The sequence below is a fragment of the Vipera ursinii genome (assembly GCF_947247035.1).
Source record: "Vipera ursinii genome assembly, chromosome: 7".
NCBI classification, from domain to species: Eukaryota; Metazoa; Chordata; class Lepidosauria; order Squamata; family Viperidae; genus Vipera; species Vipera ursinii.
The window spans coordinates 47,875,984-47,895,421 of record NC_139521.1 but is presented as its reverse complement, the minus strand read 5'-3'; the positions used below and the strand labels follow the sequence as shown (position 1 = coordinate 47,895,421).

At 37.7% G+C, this 19,438-nt stretch overlaps 1 protein-coding gene across 1 annotated transcript in view; it reads left to right on the top strand.

Moving 5' to 3' along the window:
- MGAT4D (MGAT4 family member D) overlaps positions 1-19,438 on the top strand; it is a gene marked incomplete at both ends in the record, with an annotated part of 57,334 nt that overhangs the window by 24,708 nt on the left and 13,188 nt on the right. The window contains 4 exons of the mRNA XM_083368029.1: positions 599-674; positions 9,439-9,553; positions 11,839-11,969; positions 18,825-18,932. Coding sequence (XP_083224155.1) covers positions 599-674; positions 9,439-9,553; positions 11,839-11,969; positions 18,825-18,932 — 430 coding nt within the window. The remainder of the gene's footprint in view (positions 1-598; positions 675-9,438; positions 9,554-11,838; positions 11,970-18,824; positions 18,933-19,438) is intronic.

Below are 19,438 nucleotides of genomic sequence, written 5' to 3'. Positions count from 1 at the left end.
AATCTACTGTCACCATCGCACCCAGTGGGCCACGCCCACCCAGCCTCCCTGAGGGCACCACAATGCTGATGCAGCCCTCAGTGAAATTGAGTTTGACACCCCTATTCTAGACCATGGATAAGACAGAATGCTGGTTTATTTGTTATCATAAAATGAGGGTCCCCCAGTATTTTTCATGTAGAGATTTCATTCTGTGTATACAAACTAAATATCACAGAAGATTAATGAAGAAATTAAATTTTAGGAAAATTTTATAGAAGAATTCTGAAAGATAATATTGGCTGAATAATAAAGAATCTGTTTTCTGAAATGCCCAAGTTAGGTAGGAATAGACCCATCCTATCACAGTGCCTATAATTTCTGACAGTGAAAATATAATTCTTGATAGTACTGAAAGCTGCTAACATTCAGAAGACTCAATAGGGTTATTTTCTACATTATTCCTCTTCCATTAAAAATAAACAAAGCAATTTCCATTCTGAATTCTACCTAGCAAAATAATTTGAATGGGTTTCAGCATAAAATTATTTGACTTTACACATAAAGAAAATATAAGTATAGATTTGTATTTAAAAATTTCATGATTTTTTTTGTTTAGATGGAGAACAAAACAGAATTTGGATTATAGTTTCTTAATGATGTATGCCCAACAAAAAGGAACGTATTATTTACAGGTATGTTTCCATGACTATATATATGGTTACACTGTCTAAATTGTGCAAGATTATATGCCTGGATTCTACAATCTTTATTTTATTTATTTATAATTGAATTTCTATACCGCCCTTATCCCGAAGCACTCAGGGTGGTGTACAGGACAATAAAAGCACTACAAAAGTTTACAAAAGTTAAAAGTAAAATTAAATTAATTAAGCCCTAACAATAAATAATTAAAAATACCCCAAACCCTTAAACCAGGCCGGCCTGTTCAAATAAATAGGTTTTCAGATCACGGTGGAAAGAGTGAAGGTCGGGAGCCACCCGGAGCTCAGCCGGTAATTGATTCCAAAGGGCTGGCGCGCCCACAGAGAATGCCGTCCCCCTGGGGGCCACAAGCCAACACTCTCTGACCGACGGCACCCTGAGGAGGCCCTCTCTGTGGGAGCGCACAGGACAAAGGGAAGATGACGCCAGCAGCAGGTGCTCCCGTAAGTAATCCGGACCCATGCCATTTAGGGCTTTATAGGTAATCACCAGCACCTTGAATCTCACCTGGATGGCAACTGGAAGCCAATGCAGCTTGCAGAGAAGAGGTGTTACATGAGAGTATCGGGAGACCCCCATCACAACTCGTGTGGCCGCATTCTGCACCAGCTGAAGCCTCCGAGTGGTCCTCAAGGGCAGCCCCATGTACAGAGCATTACAGTCTATACGAGAGGTCACGAGCGCAAGAGTGACTGTATGCAGGGCATCCCGGTCCAGATAGGGTCACAACTGGCACACCAGGCGAACCTGGGCAAAAGCCCCCCTGGTCACAGCTCCTACATGGTCTTCCAAACTGAGCTGTGAGTCCAGGAGGACACCCAAGTTGCGAGCCCTATCTACGGGGGGTAACACCTCACCCCCCATGGTTAAAGATGGAATAGACTGAATTTCCCGAGATGCCGGAACATACAACCACTTGGTCTTGTCGGGATTGAGCCGAAGCCTGTTCCTCCCCATTCAGACCCGAACCACCTCTAGGCAACGGGACATCACATCGAGGGCATCACTGGGGTGGTTTGGGGTAGAGATGAAAAGCTGGGTATCATCAGCGTACTGATGATACCCCATTCCAAAACCACAAATGATCTCACCCAGCGGCTTCATATAGATGTTGAACAGGAGAGGCGAGAGGACCGACCCCTGAGGAACTCCACAAACGAGAGGCCTTGAGGCCAACCTCTGCCCTCCTGTCAGCACCGACTGCGAACGTCCCAGGAGGTAGGAGGAGAACCACTGGAAAACAGTGCCCCCCACTCCCAACCCCCTGAAACGCCACAGTAAGATACCATGGTCGATGGTATCGAAAGCCACTGAGAGGTCTAATAGGACTAGGACAGAGGAACAACCCCTGTCCCGAGTCCGCCAGAGATCATTCACCTGCGCGACCAGTTAGTTTTAGTTTTCTTATTAAATAACTTGGAAGTGCCTGTTGCTAGGTTAGCAGAATCATGTTCATGTTTATTATTCACATGAATGTTTAATAAAGGAATTGAATATATGAATCTAGTGTATTGAGAATGTTGGACAAGAGATGTACAGATATTCCTAATGAACTGTCAGGTTGCGAGCTTTTGCCAATATGAACAAACCTGTCCATATCCAAGACTTGGAAAAAGATGGAAAATATGTATGTAGTGCATTGGAAACTTTCCCACCTTCCCTTGACATCCAAGACCTTTTAGGTTGCAGTGAATAGGCGTAGTATAGTTCTTACCTTACATAAGCAACAGCATTGTGGTAAAACCTGATGTTGTCCACAACTCCAGCCTGGCACACTAATCCTTTCCTGCCTTTCTAACTTCTAGGTTGGAGTTGTGGACGCTATCAGGTTTTACCCTGATGCTATTCCTTATGTAAGGTAAGAACTGCATGTTTCTTATGCTTGTTGGGCTTGTGGATAAAATGGATTTACAAAAGGCCTTTTGGAACATAATCCATAAGTAGAACATGATCTGTAGTTAGTTGGCTGCTGGCTTGATTAGAATCACTACTGTGTTTTCAAAGGAATATGGTTCTTGGTGGTGCAGCTATTTGATAAACTACTGGTTTATATCAGCCTAATTCAATCTTTGGTCATATCATCTCATAGTTTTAGGAGTTTTTGAGGATACCAGACTGGGAAAAGTTGTCTTTTATATCAGCATCTGGCTTTCTCAAGTATTTTCTGGGCAATAATCAAGATCAAATGCTAATGACAGATCCTTGGCCACTGAGTAGCTTGGGCTACCCGTCATTTAAAATTTCCACAATGGATTATCAATTTGAATCTTTAGGAGAAATACTGTTTGGAGCTACAGTAGATCTAGTTACCGTACTCAGATTTCACCACTACTCCTAAGTGGTAGGATTCATCTTTGATCTGGGGCTGGGATGGGCTCCAGACTTGTTTTTATTAACAGTTGTATTGGGGTATGTAATGGGAATAATTTCCTATGAAATTATTTGCCCTACCCTATTGCTCCATTGTCAATATGGGCCAACAATCATTTTTTTGATGGTAGGAACAGAGGGTATCTCCCTATACATTTTTTTCTTCCATAGGGGCAATCTGTGGGGGGGTGTTTCCTACTAGTGAAATTTGTTTGTTAAATTGCACAAATGGTACAACATATGCTGCTTGCTTTTGATTTTTTCACACTACGTTATCTTGGTTTCACTATGATTTGCTGTGGACGCTGTTGAATGTATTACAGGAACTCTTCATTTAACAATAAGTGGGACGAGAATTTCTATTGCTAAGCGATGTGGTCATAAAGCATAATATCATGTGACTGTGCTGATCATTGATGGCAGTTCCAGCATTTCCAGTTGCAGTCATTAAGCAAATCTTGTACAACATCACATGGTTGTCACTTGTGACCTCCTGCTGGCTTCCCTGTTGACTTTACTTGTCAGAAGCCAGCAGTGAAAGTCACAAACTGTGATCACATGACCGTAGCATGCTGCAATGTCATAACTGTGAACCAATCACCCAATGTCTAAATCATAATCAACTGACCACAGGGATGCTGCAACTGTTGTTAAGTATGAAAACAAGTTGTGGGTATTACTAGTTCAGTACTGTTGTAAATTCAAATGGTCACTGAACAAGTGGTCATTAAAAAGAATGAGAACTAAGTTTACCTTAAATGCTTTCTTTGCCTGATTTTCATAATCATGCAAGCCCTCAAAGCTACAGTTATTATTTTTTTGTTAATCCCATTTATATCCCGCCCTTCTCCGAAGACTCAGGGCGGATTACAATTTAAAGCACAAATCAATGTGCTTAGCAATAGCAATTACTGAGGACAAGAACCATTCCTTGCTGCTGCTTAAAACTTGCAGTGCGTGCCTTCATGTGAGCCTTAATTAGTAGTGTTACCCTAAGCATGATATCTGCCACTTCAGAAAGGCCTGGAAAGTGGACCACAAGAAAACAAAACAAGTGATTGAAAAATAAAAACATTTTAGTAATAGAGAATGCTGTGCTCTATAAAGCCAAAATAAGGAAGGTATGAATCACATTAAATGAAGCTAGTAAGTGAAACTAGTTAGGGGAAAAAGGGATGGGCTACCATCTTGACAAAAAATATTATGAGATTCTGAAAAAAAACAGTACATTCATTTTCCTGTCACATATATTACAAATATAGTAGAAGTAAAAATATGACCAAAATGAACTGGGAAATGAAGAGCTGAGTTCTGGAAGAAGTTTGTCATTGTTTTTCTTTACATGGGAAGAGAGATTAAAAGGGTATTTATTCCCATGCTATATTTTCTTTAAATCTGGAATATATGTGTAAGTGAGAATCCTTTTCTAATAGATAGGAGGGTGGGAATGAGAATAGAACTGGTTGCTACTTCTTTTCCTTTTAGTTGTGCTAGGAAGCAATTTAAGACATGCAAGCTATTTCCCCCCCCTTTTTAAAAGAACAATCTAGCAATTGCGTTATTAATTAATAAAAGTTTGAGAGTGGTTTAGAGAAATTTGTGTCAATATTTTCAGGTCATGCAGTCATTCATGTTTTCTTGAGTCCACAGGGGCCTTTGAGAGACTTTTAACTCTGCCAAGGAATAGATAATGAGGGTATGGGAGCCATAAGTGCAAGCAACCAAATCCCTCCTCACCTAGGGTGAAATGTAATTATTATCGGTCTCCTTTCAGGCCTCCCTCATTCTGAGATAATTGTGCATTTCAAAGCTGAAAGCATTTTTGAGGAGCTCTGATTCAGTAGGGCCTAGAAAGTGTTTCTTATCAACACTCAAGGGAGGTAAAATGAAAACATTAAAAACTTCATTAGCTTTTAGTATCTTGATTCAGAACCTGAGCCAACAATCAGGAACATTTAAGTCGTATTCCATTTCAGAAGCTGACTTGACACACTGTTTCATGAGAAGCTTATATTTGTGCAGTTAATGCTCAATTAAAAATATTAAGGTATTACAAAGGAACAAATATTATTTTGTTTTCAGAGTGGTAGTCATGTTACTGTTTGAAGCACCAGCCTTAGGGTGGACATTACGGGATAAAAAAAAAGACTAACCAATTTGTCGGACTGTGATTCACAAAAGCTTAAGTGATAAAAATAAACTTCTTTAGCTTTTAATATGCCACAGGATTCTTTGTTTTTAATACTGTGGTAATTCAAGGTTGGGCTGATCAGGTTGTTAAAGTTAACAGAAGCATTGGCCTGCCACCATTCAATTCACCTTTTAGTGGAAAAGAACGAAAGGCAGGAGGTTTGTTAAATAAACAGGACACATTTTGGAGAAAGTAGAATAATATTGACAAGATTGGATTATAGCTAACATGAGATTTGGCTGTGGCATAGATCCAAATATCAAGCATATAATCTCCCTTCTGGCTTCATAACCTTTTCCAATTTTCTCGACATGAACTTATCTGTTATCCCAAGAAAGGGACAGTAGTTATCTAGGTTTGGAGGTAGGCACCAAATAAAAAGAAGTAGCTTCAAATGGGCATAGCCTATTAAATAGCTTGTCTGCCAGCTACAAGGCGTCCCTTCACCATTCATCACTGTCAGGGGGTAATTACCTCAGACTGATTTTTTTTCTCCAATAACCTTATATTTACCAGGAAGATGCTTTAACTACTGCACTATGCTATTACAGTATTTGTGGTAGAGAAAATGTAAAAGAAAGAAACATAATAGTACAAAATTAGGTTTTCAAAGCTTTTTCTGCATGTATGTAGATTAGGATATTCTAACTTCATATATATGTAAAGTCAGTTTTATATATTGATTTTGTACACATATACTATATAAAAGTATACATGTCCAAAAGGATCTCCTAACAAAGCAGGTGGATTGACAATTGTTTCTAGAGCAGGCAGGTGGGAAGGCGCCACAGTAGAGGAATTTTCTTGTGGGAGTATATGGTAAACTGTAATATGGACTGAATAGCTTGTGAACTGTTGTCAGTCTGGACAAGGTTTTCTAAAAACAGCTTAGAGTCAAGCCAGCCTGAGCACCAAACAGGAATAGCTTAAATAGCAAGTGCAAATTTGCTTCAGGGTAAGAATATCCTATTTTATTCATAATGGAAGTGGTATATTGCCATTAGAAATATGTTTGTGTAAGCTTTCATATACATGACTGTGGCCCTGCCAATGTGTGGTGGATCCTCTCTGTTGATAATAATATTCCCATGTGCTGTTTGGCAGGGAATCCTTCAAGGATTGCACTCCTAGATTGCCCTCCTAGCTATCATGTCATTTCCATACTTGTCACTGGCAATTAATTTCATCCCATATAATTTATTTATATGTTATGTTCATACATACATCAATGTTTTACTATTATTCTTAATATTTTATCAGGGTATTAGTTGAATCTTGACATTAACATCATTTTAGTGGTTCCTGGAAATCAGCTTTATTGATAATGTACATACTGTATCTGTTTCCCAATATACAATGCCCTGTAGGGGCAATCAGCAAGGAGGGACCCTTGCTGGATCTAGGCAGAGCAGTAGCTCTCCCGCTAGAGCCGGTGCAACCCTCCAAACTGGCGGACAAAAGACCGGCCATAGCAATATGGCCCATCACTAGGCTGCAGACAGCCAAAGTCGCACTTACCATCAGGCAATTTTAAAGCAGCATGGAAGAGACTGGGTGAGATCTAACTCTCTTAAATCCTAATTATTATTTTTTGACCTGTATGAGTTGCTAAAGCATTTTCCCCCCTGTGGAGAGGGAAGGGAGATTTTAGCCCTCCCTCTAGAAACAGCAGCGACTGATCACACAGGGGAGTTTAAAACGTTGAAAAAAATAACTGAATTCCAATCAGAATTTTATTTCCTAACGTTTGTGGACTAAAAGATTTTCTATTTTTTACTTTCTATTTTTACTGAAGATCTGGGTCTTTCCTTATAAAATAGAAGCAAAACTGAAAAGAATTAAAATGACTTTGGGACTCAAAGGAAAATTTCAACTGGTAGGGGTGACATCTTGTGGCTAAACCTGATACTTCAACTTGTTATTGTCTAAAAGAGACTTGGCTGACAGCCCAGAAAACAGATAACATTCATGCAACCTTGAAATACCAGCTGTGAGAAATTCAGCTGTGCTTTCTATTTACTGAAAAAAAGAAAAAATCTGTAAAATCTTCTAGTCTAATACATCATTATGAAAGAAGATCAGGAACAGACTTTTCAAATGGATGAAGATCAGGAACAAATTCTTTCTATGTTGAAAGCAACTTATCAAACCCTTCTTACAGCTGGTGATGAAATAAGAGCCTTCAGAAAAGAACAAGAAAGCAGCCTGGATATGCAAACTCAAACTTTGACTACAGCTAAAAAATTAACTATACAGAATACAACTAAAAAAGTGGAACAATTAAATATCAAGACAGAAGATTTAACGGCACAACAAGCACAGATAATGGAAAATCCAGAAAAGAAACTGACAATATGGAAAGAGGAAAAAACTTCCTATATCAATCAGAAGGAACCCGAGGATCAAGAAGAGGAAAAGATGGAAGAGATGATAAACAGTTTAGGACACAGGTCGGCAACCTGCGGCTCCGGAGCCGCCCGGTGCGCGCGCACCTCTTCCAACGGGCAGTGGTGCGCGCGCACCTCTCCAAATGGAGAGTGGCACCGCCCGTTTGGAGAGGTGCACGCGCACCTCCCCGAATGGGCGGAGGTGCGCGCGCACCTCCCCAAACCTTTGGAGAGGTGCGCGCGTACCTCCGCGCGAATGGGCAGCGGTGCCGCTCTTTCAGGAAGCCCGCCGCGGCCCGTCTGTGAAGCTGCCGAAAGAGCGGCGCCGCTGCCCCTTCACACGGAGGTACGCGCGCACCTCCCCAAAGGTTTGGGGAGGTGCGCGCGCAACTCCGGTCATTTGGAGAGGTGCGCGCGCACCTCTCGGAATGGGCAGGGGCGCCGCTCTTTGAGGAAGCTGCCACGGCCCGTCTGCAAAGCTGCCGAAAGCGGCAGCTTTGCAGACGGGCCGTCGCCATCGGGCAACCGGGAACCGGTTCCATCTCATTTTTAAAAAAATGGCAGCCGCGTGCGTCCGCGCATGCGCAAAAAACCTTTTTGCGCATGCGCGTGCATGGACACACGCACGCGGCTCCCTCTTTTTTTAATTTGTGATGGAACCGGTTCCCAGTGGCTCTTTTTCTTTTTTAGGTTGCCGACCCCTGGTTTAGGACAACTATGTTGAGATGGAAAAATAAAAGAAATGACCTGCCAGACCTGCCACACCTGCTAGCCTTCTCAAAAAAAAAAAAAAGGTGACTGGATGGGTTTTTTCATGCCAAATAATACATATAACAATACAAGGAGATTTGTTTGACAACTCAAAAGCATGGACATGTAAGATGATTTGGCAAAGAAAGAAAGCTAGAATAAGACTGAAGACGAATGGGGTTTGACCTAAATATGAGATTTAAAATAGAATTTACTCAAAATGGATAAGATGTGTACTTTGAATATAAGATATTGTTATGAATTGGAGATAAAGAAAACCTTGGTTATTTAAAATTTAGAAGTATAAATATTAACAGTTAAATTTGAATATTGATTTGCTTATAAAGGTTATGTAAAGGTGATTAAGATATATATAAGCTAAAAACGTATTGATGAATGTAATAAATATGTCTTGATGTAGCGGTAAGAATGAAAATTATTAGCTTAAATATGAGACAGTAGATACAAAGAGGAAGAGAGAGGAAGTACTAAATGTTGAAATAAAAGAAATTTTGCTTACTGAATTTAAGATATTTGGAAATTATTAGAAAATAAGAATATTATATTGTCTTATTAATTTCTTGATGCAGATAGTGAGAATTTAAATAGATAAGATGTGTATCCTGAACACCAGATGTTGTGAGGAATTGTGACAAAGGGAATTGAGGTCATTTAAAACTTGGAAATGATAAATATTAAATGTTAAATTTAAATATTAATGGAAATTAAAATTGGAAAAAATTCACTAGGTTATTGAATGTCTAAAAGACTGAATGTTAAAACAATTAAGATATATATAAACTAAAAATTATTAATAAATGTAAGAAAGTTATTTTTCATTTGATTGATAGAATAACTTAAATATGAGACAGCACATATTAAGGGGAAAAGAGGAAATATTTACTGTAATGGTTTGAGATTTGTACTAATTGTATGTAATTGAATTATTGTAACTCAGCCGCCATGTTGCTTTACAAAGATATAATTGTAATATTAGAAAATCAATAAAAATTTTTAAAAAACAATCTTTTTCAGCTAGAAGATGATATTGTGGCCAACCCTCGCTATTTATATACAATAAATGACTTTATTGAACAAAAGATATCACAGGAATGGATAGTTCTTGAGTTTTCTCAGCTTGGGTTTATTGGTAAGTACACTATATAAATTTAATAAATAAAAAATAGATATTGTCAAGAGTCCACCAAGATCAGCCTAAATAAGAATATAAGTGGATGATAATGCATTTTCTATCCATCAGCAGCAAAATTATATTATTAATTTTATATTAATTTAATTAATTAATATATTAAATATTTAAATATTGTGGCCATTTTTCACAATATTTTTTTATTTATTAATCAAATTTGTATGGCTACCTATCTCACTAAAAGCCCTCTGGGCAGCAAACAACAATCCAATAAAATGTTATTCCAAATCAGGTATTTTTGTACTTGAATTACTCTTTCAGTCTATGTTATGTATGCATTAATAGGTAAATATCATGGAATTCAATAAGGCTTATTCATTATAAAAATGTAGGCTTTTCGTGTAAAAATCAATGTGCTTCAAAAAAGAAAAACATCCCAACACTTTCTACATGGATTATGGAATTTCCAGAGGATCGTGAAAGAAAATAACTGGTGGAGTTGTGTAATGAGTTTCCTAGATCTCATCCAAGAACTATAAGCATAGTATAATACATTATTTTAAAAAGTCTCCATCATTTATCTTTTATCCTTGTTGATAATAGAGATATTTAATAATTATATTTGATAAAATGAATATAAAGATAGGCTGAATGTTATATCTGCCTTTTTTTAACCTTCTCATTCTAAAAAACCCTTGTGGTTTTGAATTTTAGGAGAGAATTTAAAGTTTATTTAGATCTTCATGGGCTGGTTGTCATAGTTCCGATAGATGAAATCCATCAAAAGAACTTCAAGGCAAAAATTCTTCCTTAAATTACATTTTATTCAGGAAACAAAGTATTGGCACTACATGGTTGTACCCAAAAACTAAATTCTCTTCCCCCCCATACAAAGTAACAAACTGCAATTCCCACCCCCATTAAGCTGTCATATATCACATTCTCCAATTAGCCTAAAATGCAGGCTTTCTCCCCAGCTCCTTAGCCTGCCAAAACATTATCAGCTCATCCTTGGATTCCCACAAAGCAGTGTTATTATTATGGGTAGCTGAGGTTGAGCTTTTATCCTAACCCCCCCCCCCCTCTTCTGCACCTGATTTCTAAATGCCAGAAAAAGCATATTAAAAGAAAAGAAAAAATGGCTGCTATTTTCATCAGTTGTCAGAGTGGGAACATCCAATATTTAGTGTTCACTGGTTTTGATAGTCATGCATTTACCTAAGTGCTGAGCAGCTATATGTGTTTGAGTAGCTTGTCTTTTCCCAGTGAATAATCTCTCTAGCCTTCTGTAACGTCTCATATTTCAATTGAATGCTAAGTGAAGACATTAGGGTACTGCTTTCACTTTTTTCAGTTTAGGAAGCAAAAGTAGCCAGAAATGTTACAAAACAAGAGAGATGTAATTAAAAATGGAATTATCATTATCCTATGCCATTGTACAATAATAAAATAAACTAAACAATCTAAAACAGGTGTGTCAAACTCAATTTCATTGAGGGCTGCATCAGCATTGCGGTTGCCCTCAGGGGGCCGGGTGGGTATGACCAGGGTGGGCGTGGCCTACTGGGTGGGCATGGCTAGAGTGCGTATGGCGTACTGCGTGGGTGTGGCCAGCTCTACATCATTTGCATCAAGGATGCCTATGGGGGCCCAGGCAGGAGTGGGACAGATCTGAGGGTCTCTGGCAGAAGGAGGGTCTCTGGGCCAGGGCCAAGGCACTGGGGGCCGGTCCCTCATTGTTTCCAAGATGGCTTCGCGGGCCACATGAAACCACTTTGCGGGCCGCATCCACCCCCCAGGTCTTGTATTTGACATGTCTGATCTAAAAGAATCTTAAAAATGAGGGGGGGGGAATTAAAACCTCTCTGTTTGGATCTGGGAGGCAAAAACGAAGAGTAGCTGCTATTTTATCAGATAAAAATGTGAAACATTCTTTCAAACACAAGGAGATCAGAATCAATACAAATGAGGGGCAATGAACACATGAAATTATTAATTGTGTTAATATTTCAATGCTTGCCCAAATTACTAGAGTCATTACTATTTTCTATTCTTCAGATAAAATGAAATTTTTATAGACAATACAGTGAGAACAGATTTTGCCATACTCTAAAGTATTTAAAACAATAGAACTTGAATTATATAAATGTAATTAATAGACTAAATGTAACTAAATCTTGATCCGACTTTTTAGTAATGGATAGACAATAAAGTTAATATATTGTTGTGTTGTAAATAAAATTATGATTTTCTTTTCCCTTTTTTAAAAAAAATTGTATTTTCAGGAAAATTATTCCGATGCAAAGACTTACCACTGATAGTAGATTTTTTTTTAATGTTCTACAAAAATAAACCAATTGACTGGCTACTAGACCACTTAATTTCAGTTAAAGTTTGTAATCCAGAGAAAAACAGAGTAAGTATTTTATTTTATTTTATTTATTAACTATCTATATGTATATATACAGACACATGGACACACACAAAACAAAAACAAGAGAGACACTTTTAAGGAAAAATGTTTGATTATACCATTTTGTATTAAAACTGATTTGTAAGTTAACCAGTTTCCTGAAATCTTAATGTCAATAATTAGGTCATTGTATAATTAAAAATGCATGCTTTATTATACTGAAAATATAAATGTATCCTGTGCTATGATCAAACGTAGGCTGCATTCCTCCTTCAAGCTGGTTAATAAATTCCATTTTAATTTACAGTATTGGTTATTTGGAATTGTGTAACTTCATAGTATTTATTATTCCATTTGTACAGGCAGTCCTTGACTTAGAACAGTTCATTTAGTGACTCAAGAGTTACAATGGCACTGAAAAAAGTGACTTATAACTGTCGTAGAATCCCATGATCATGTGATCAAAATTCAGACGCTTGGCAATTGACTCATATTTATGACTGTTGCAGTGTCCTGGGGTTACGTTGTTAAGGATTTTGTTGTGCAGAGGTCTCCTTGTGCTACCAAAGAGTTGCACAGACAAGGAAGGGTACTGAGAACAGCAAGAGTCACACAGTAAGAGTACACTGAGTTGTAAAAGCAAAAAGTAGTTTACTTTAAGGTGGTGTAAGAACAAAAATGCACAGTCAAAAATAAACAGTCCAGGTCATAAACAATAGCAACAGTCTAAGGAGTAATCCAAACTACAAAGTCTTCTTACCGGTCCAGAGGTCAATACACAGTTCAGGTTTACAACAGTAGTAAACCAACAGCAGAGCAAAAACAGTAACAGTAGAGATCAGTGAATTCAGAGAGAGAGAGAAGCTACTTCCTAGCTTCCTCTTATGGCCATGAGAACACTTACACACCCATTGGCCAATTAACATCTTAAAGACATAACAACATCATGGTTAATATATTTTCAACCCAACATTGTAGGCTAACACCATATGCCTAACATTCTCCCCTTTGGGTAGAATAATATATAACTCTTACAATCTTATGCACATTCTTTCACAATTAGCATTGTGTTTCACAGCACTTTGTACCTTCGTAAAATGGTCTGCAATATTTACATCAGATGAACAATACTCTAGCTGTATTAATTTCTCTTTGACACATTGTCTGACATTCAAATAACGAAGATCAGTATGTTTAGATCTTGTTCTTACTGCAGCATTATTTGCCATCTTTATCGCAGCTTGATTGTCCTCATATACAATGAATGGATCATTTACATTTAAACCCATATCTAACAATAATTGTTTGTACACTAACAGTTCTGTACATAACACTGAAAGACATGAAAACTCAGCCTCCATTGTAGATAAGCTGATGTGTTTTTGTCTAATGGACTTCCATCCAATCAAAGAATCACCCAACATTATAGCCAACCCTGAGGTAGATTTACAAGTGCTTGTATCAGAGGCAAAACTCGCATCTGCATATGCAGTAAGGATTAACTCACGATTTTGCTCTAAATATAACGAGTAGTGAATAGTCTGCTTCAAATACCTTAATACTCGTTTAGCTGATTGCCAGTGTCTAACAGTTGGATCATTGTTGTACCTAGCTAATTGGTTTACACAGTAAGAAATATCAAGTCTAGTCCAATTACTAAGATACATAAGGCTTCCTATCAAAGATTGGTACATAGTCTTATCAAATACAGGACTCTCAACATTAGTGTCCTTAAAATCCATAGCCATCGGAGTTTTTGCTGGTTTACACATTTCCATATTGTATCTCTTTAATAACTGAGATATTTTACTGGCTTGTGACACCTTAAAACCCCTATTCGTTTTCACAATATCTAACCCCAAATAGTGGCTTATTTCCCCAAGATTCCTAATTGTGAATTTATTTTGCAATCTTGAAATGATGGTTTGTGCTTCTAACTCAGTTTTTGTTATTATTGCAATATCATCTGTGAATAATAAAAGAAAAGATAACACTCCATTGTGTTCTCTTTTAAACAAACAAGGATCAGCATTACTGGCTACAAAACCTATTGCACGTAACTCATTAACTAAACATTTATTCCACTCATAGCCTGATTGTTTCAATCCATAGAGGCTTTTCTTTAATTCCCAACAATCATGGTCTCTATCACTGGTCAATCCTGGTGGTATTCTTAAATAAATAGTATGTTGCAATGGAGCATGTAAATATGCAGTTTCAACATCTACATGGTTAACCATATATTGGTTTTTAGCCGCCCATACTAAAGCTGCTCTTAAAGTAGTTGCCCTCAGACTGGGTGCAAACACTTCGTCATAATCCTCAGTAGTTTGGGCAAAACCTTGTGCAACCAAACGTGCCTTATGGGTAACAGTCCCATCTACACCCTTCTTTATTTTATATATCCATTTACAACCTATAGCTTGCTCACCAGGTGGCAGTTTTGCTTTCTCATAGACCTTAAGATCCTGCAAAGACTTCAACTCCCTGTTCATTGCAGCTTTCCATGATGCCTGTTCCTTTTCAGGATACATCCTGATCTCATCATAGTTAGATGGCTCTACACTAACTTGACATACTATACTAGCTTCATAGCGATCAGGTGGATGTCTGATGCGTGTTGAACTCCAAGGAATTACAGGGTTTTGAATTTCTGACTCCTTTCCTTCCTCTTTCTCTGATTCATCTTTTATCTCCCCTATCTCCTCTTCATCTTTTATATTTACAGGAGATGTATTATCATTACTAGTTACATTATCATGGGAGTCCTCAAACACTAGAGGATCAGTATTAACAGTTTCTTGCTCTAACCTATCCCAACCAATGTGCTCAAGGAATTTTGCACTTGAACTATTATATACATTAGTTGTGCCTCGTTCCCAGAAACGATAGGATCTATGGTTAGCTTCATAACCTACGAAGTATAATTGCCTAGCCCTATGTTGGCCTTTACTCCTGAGTTGTACAGGAATGTGGACCCAAGCTGGGGTGCCAAATGTGTGCAGGTAATCAAGGTTTGGTCTTCTACCATGCCATATAGTGCATGGTATTTTACCAGTAGAAGTATTAACAACTAAATTCAGAACATGGTTTGCACATTTTGCTGCCTCCCCCCACAGTCTATGTGTTAAGCCAGAATCTTTTAACATGGTTCTCATCATGGCTTGTAACGTTTGCCCACGTCTCTCAACAAATGCATTATGTTGAGGCCTATAAGGGGCTGAACATTTATGCTCAATGCCAGCTGATTCTAGCATATCAACAAAACGTTTATTTGTAAATTCAGTACCATTATCAGTAATTATGCACTGAACCTTTCTCTTTGCTTTTCTTTCTACAAACTTCAGCCAGTTTGCAAATTGTTGGAAAGTGTCTGCCTTTGACTTAAGCAGATAACAAAATCCATATCGAGAGTAGTGGTCCAATATACTTAAAATATAACATGATCCTCCTAAACTTGGTTTCATGGGTCCAATTAAATCAGCAAACACAACTTCCAAAGGAACAGTTGTTTTGAAGCTGTTTAACCTGTTTGCAGGAGTTGCCTTACTCTTTTCCTGATTACAGGCATTGCAATTCAAATACTTACTACATGGCTTCAGTTTAATTCCCTCTACTAACTCAACTGTTTTACGTAGTGAGTTAAAGTTTACATGCCCTAACTGCCTATGCAATAAATGTATACATTCATCATGTGGCTTCTTGTTCTCACATATTGAGTTAGCTTTAACTGTACTAACCTGGTTACTTGTGAGAACAAATAAACCATTTTTCAAATTAGCAGTTACACAGGTTCCATTCCTCTCAATAGTGCATTGCTCCCCTCTGAATGTTACCACAAACCCAACTTTAACCAATACCCTTACAGATAACAGGTTGAATCTTAGCTTAGGTATATACAACATAGGTAACTGTTCATCAATGCATGGACAATAGGAATTACCTTCACCAGAGGCCTTCATCCTCCAACCGTTTGCCAGTGAAACATATTGATTGCTGTTTTTCATATTAACAAACCTCTTTTTCACTTTAGTAATGCATTGTGAAGCCCCACTATCAACAACCCACAATTCATTATTTCTGGATTTTGGTTCACCAGAAACAGCCAAACCAATGCCCTTCTTAGCCTTCCCACTGCTATTCACATTCTGTTTTCTACCCTTTCTACAGAATTTGGCTATATGCCCTCTAGCCCCACAAGAATAACATTTCTTGACATTGTAAGCAGTGGAGAATGGCTGCTCCTCTTGTGGCTGTGTCACTCTCAGCTGGTCTCTGTCACGCCTTCTCCTGGACTCTTCCAGCAGTCTTCCAGTAATGTTAGTCAATGTCAGTTCCTCTCTGGTCAGGACTTCCAAAGAAGAAACATACTCATCATAACTCTCATCCAAAGATGACAGAATAATGTAGACCTGATGCAACTCTGAAAAAATCAGCTCCTTTTCATGAAGCTCTTGAAAAGTTGCCTTCATGTAATTTAAATGGGTCAGCATATCTCCATCCTTCTGCAGACGAGCCCTAAACAGCTTACGTGTAAGGTGTATATGTGCACCCACACTGCCACGAACATAAATGTCCCAAAACCTAGCAGCAGACTCCTCACCACGAATATGGACAAGCTGCTGGTCATTCAGTGTTAGTCCCATAATGCAAAGAGCTTTCTCATTGCTACGTTTAAAGTCGTCTATCTTCTTTGCATCCTCTTCGTCATCTGGATCCCAAGCAGTAGTATCTGGTGGGTTATTTACAACAGTCCATAGTCCTTCCTTGCGCAAAAGCAAGCAGCATTTCGTGGACCAGGAAACATAGTTTGTCCCATCCAACCGGGTTATCCAGGAGATGCCTGACAACTGTTCTTGTGCCATTTTACACCAAATAGCTAACACAAACTCAGCTAGGAATACTGTGTGTACTAACTCTCAGTACAGGCCTGGGCTCATAACCAGTGTTAAGGATTTTGTTGTGCAGAGGTCTCCTTGTGCTACCAAAGAGTTGCACAGACAAGGAAGGGTACTGAGAACAGCAAGAGTCACACAGTAAGAGTACACTGAGTTGTAAAAGCAAAAAGTAGTTTACTTTAAGGTGGTGTAAGAACAAAAATGCACAGTCAAAAATAAACAGTCCAGGTCATAAACAATAGCAACAGTCCAAGGAGTAATCCAAACTACAAAGTCTTCTTACCGGTCCAGAGGTCAATACACAGTTCAGGTTTACAACAGTAGTAAACCAACAGCAGAGCAAAAACAGTAACAGTAGAGATCAGTGAATTCAGAGAGAGAGAGAAGCTACTTCCTAGCTTCCTCTTATGGCCATGAGAACACTTACACACCCATTGGCCAATTAACATCTTAAAGACATAACAACATCATGGTTAATATATTTTCAACCCAACCCCTTTTGCAATCTTCTGATAAGCAAAGTCAATGGAGAAGCCAGATTCACTTAACAATTTGACTAATTTAATGGCTACAGTGATTCACTTAACAACTGTTGCAAGAAAGCTCACTTAACAAATATTTCACTTAGCAACAGAAATTTTGGGCTCAATTGTGGTCATAAGCTGAAGACTACCTGTTTTGCTTTTAATTGTTAACTTGAATTCTTTAGAAAAAATGGAGGTAAATATTTTAATTAAAAGTGTTTAAATCTGTTTTGTCTAAATATGTGCATTCAATACAGTACACCATTTAGATTCAAATACTTTCCTGTTGCTTTTCAAAATTGGGATTGATAAATGTAGTTTGTATTAAAATTTGGGTTAGAATTTATATTTATTAAAAAACAGGACAGTTTTCACCTCTCGTGGATTTTTCATTTTTTTTTACTTTTAATATTATAACTTAATGAATTGCTTGAGCAGCATTAAACAAGAAAATGTGTTTTGTTTTTCCAGCAAAATTGGTTAAAATCAGCCATAAACTTTTAATACATTTCTCACATCTTTGTAAGTGCTTATGCACAAAACTGAAACATCTGTAGACTTAGTATGCACTTTATCAAAGTTTAAGCCTTATGACATTTCTTTAGCACTTTTCTCATTATCTTCTCTTCACCTCAATTCCCCATCCTTTTCTCAATTATTTTTCTGTTTATCTTTCCATTACTCATTTGAATGCCATGACATGATGATTTTAGTGTCCCCCTCCATCTGTAAACACCATAACTGCATGATGCAGATGGCAAATCACTGCTGATCTGGTGCAAAATTCTATAATCTCTACATCCTTGCCACCCTTGCTCAGTCAGAATTTGAATATTGCTTTGCTAGCAACCAGTTCTTCTGAAAATCATTGATGGCCTCACTATCAGAGGACATGTCTGATATATTCTCTGCTGAGTGATTAAAGCTCATGGAAGGCAACTTCAGTCACTCATTGCTTTTAAGGCACATAGGGTGTATGGTGCAGTTATTTTCATGATTTGCTCCCTGTGATGTTATTGCCAGGGTAACCCATGCAGTTATTAAAGATAAATGCATTCTATCTTTCTATACAAGTTGTAAGAAAATAGTTCTAGAAGTTGATGGCATTTATCCTACTTACATATCCCACATTTATCCTTAGACAAACCCTGCTTGTACATTTGCTTCCACACTATTTTAATATTTCTGGTAAGGTATTAATCCCAGCCAGATATTTTTTTTCTCACAAAGGCTGAAAATCTTCAAATCCACTTGAACATTAGAAATACTTGTGGTTGTAGCCTGATATTACATCAGCTCTGCTTATTAGTGTCACACTAATAGGGTTGGTCGATTCTTCTTACAAGACTGCATGTAAGAGAATAATAAATGTTCAGATAAAATTCTGTTAAATATTATTGTCTGGTTTTTATGGCACAAAATGCTTTTCTTTCCAGAAAGATTGTGAAAGTCAGAAGTCTAATTTACGCATCCGTTATAAACCATCACTTTTTCAACATGTGGGATTTTATTCTTCTTTAGCTGGAAAAACACAGCGGTTGAGAGTAAGATGTCTTTTTTGTTTATTTGCTTCTGATTTAAATTTGTATTCTTTCTGAAAATAATCAAATATTTCTTTTAATTAAGCTTTCATAGAAAAATAAAATTAATTGGGGCTCCAGTAGAGAAGCATTTAAGTTGGCCTTTTAAAATTCCTGTGGTTTGGTAGGAAGGAACTGTTCAAGAATTAGGATTTTGTCTTTTCAGATAAAGCAAACTTACTAATTTGAAGCTTACCAAACAAATGGCCATAAACACAACTAAACTGGACACTTGATCACTTTCTATCTAGCTTGCTTTTATTTCTCATGTTTCATTTCATTTAAACTAATTTATATAGAAACATTATGCTAGTTCAGATTAATCCATGAGGACTCCGACATTTCATTCTTACAGTGTCAAACAGGGAACCCAGAAATGTGATACACATGCAATAATAATCTTCCATTTGCATTCCCTTTAGTTCCCTCCGTTGTGAATTCACAGGACCCTGAAAGCAGTTATAATTTAT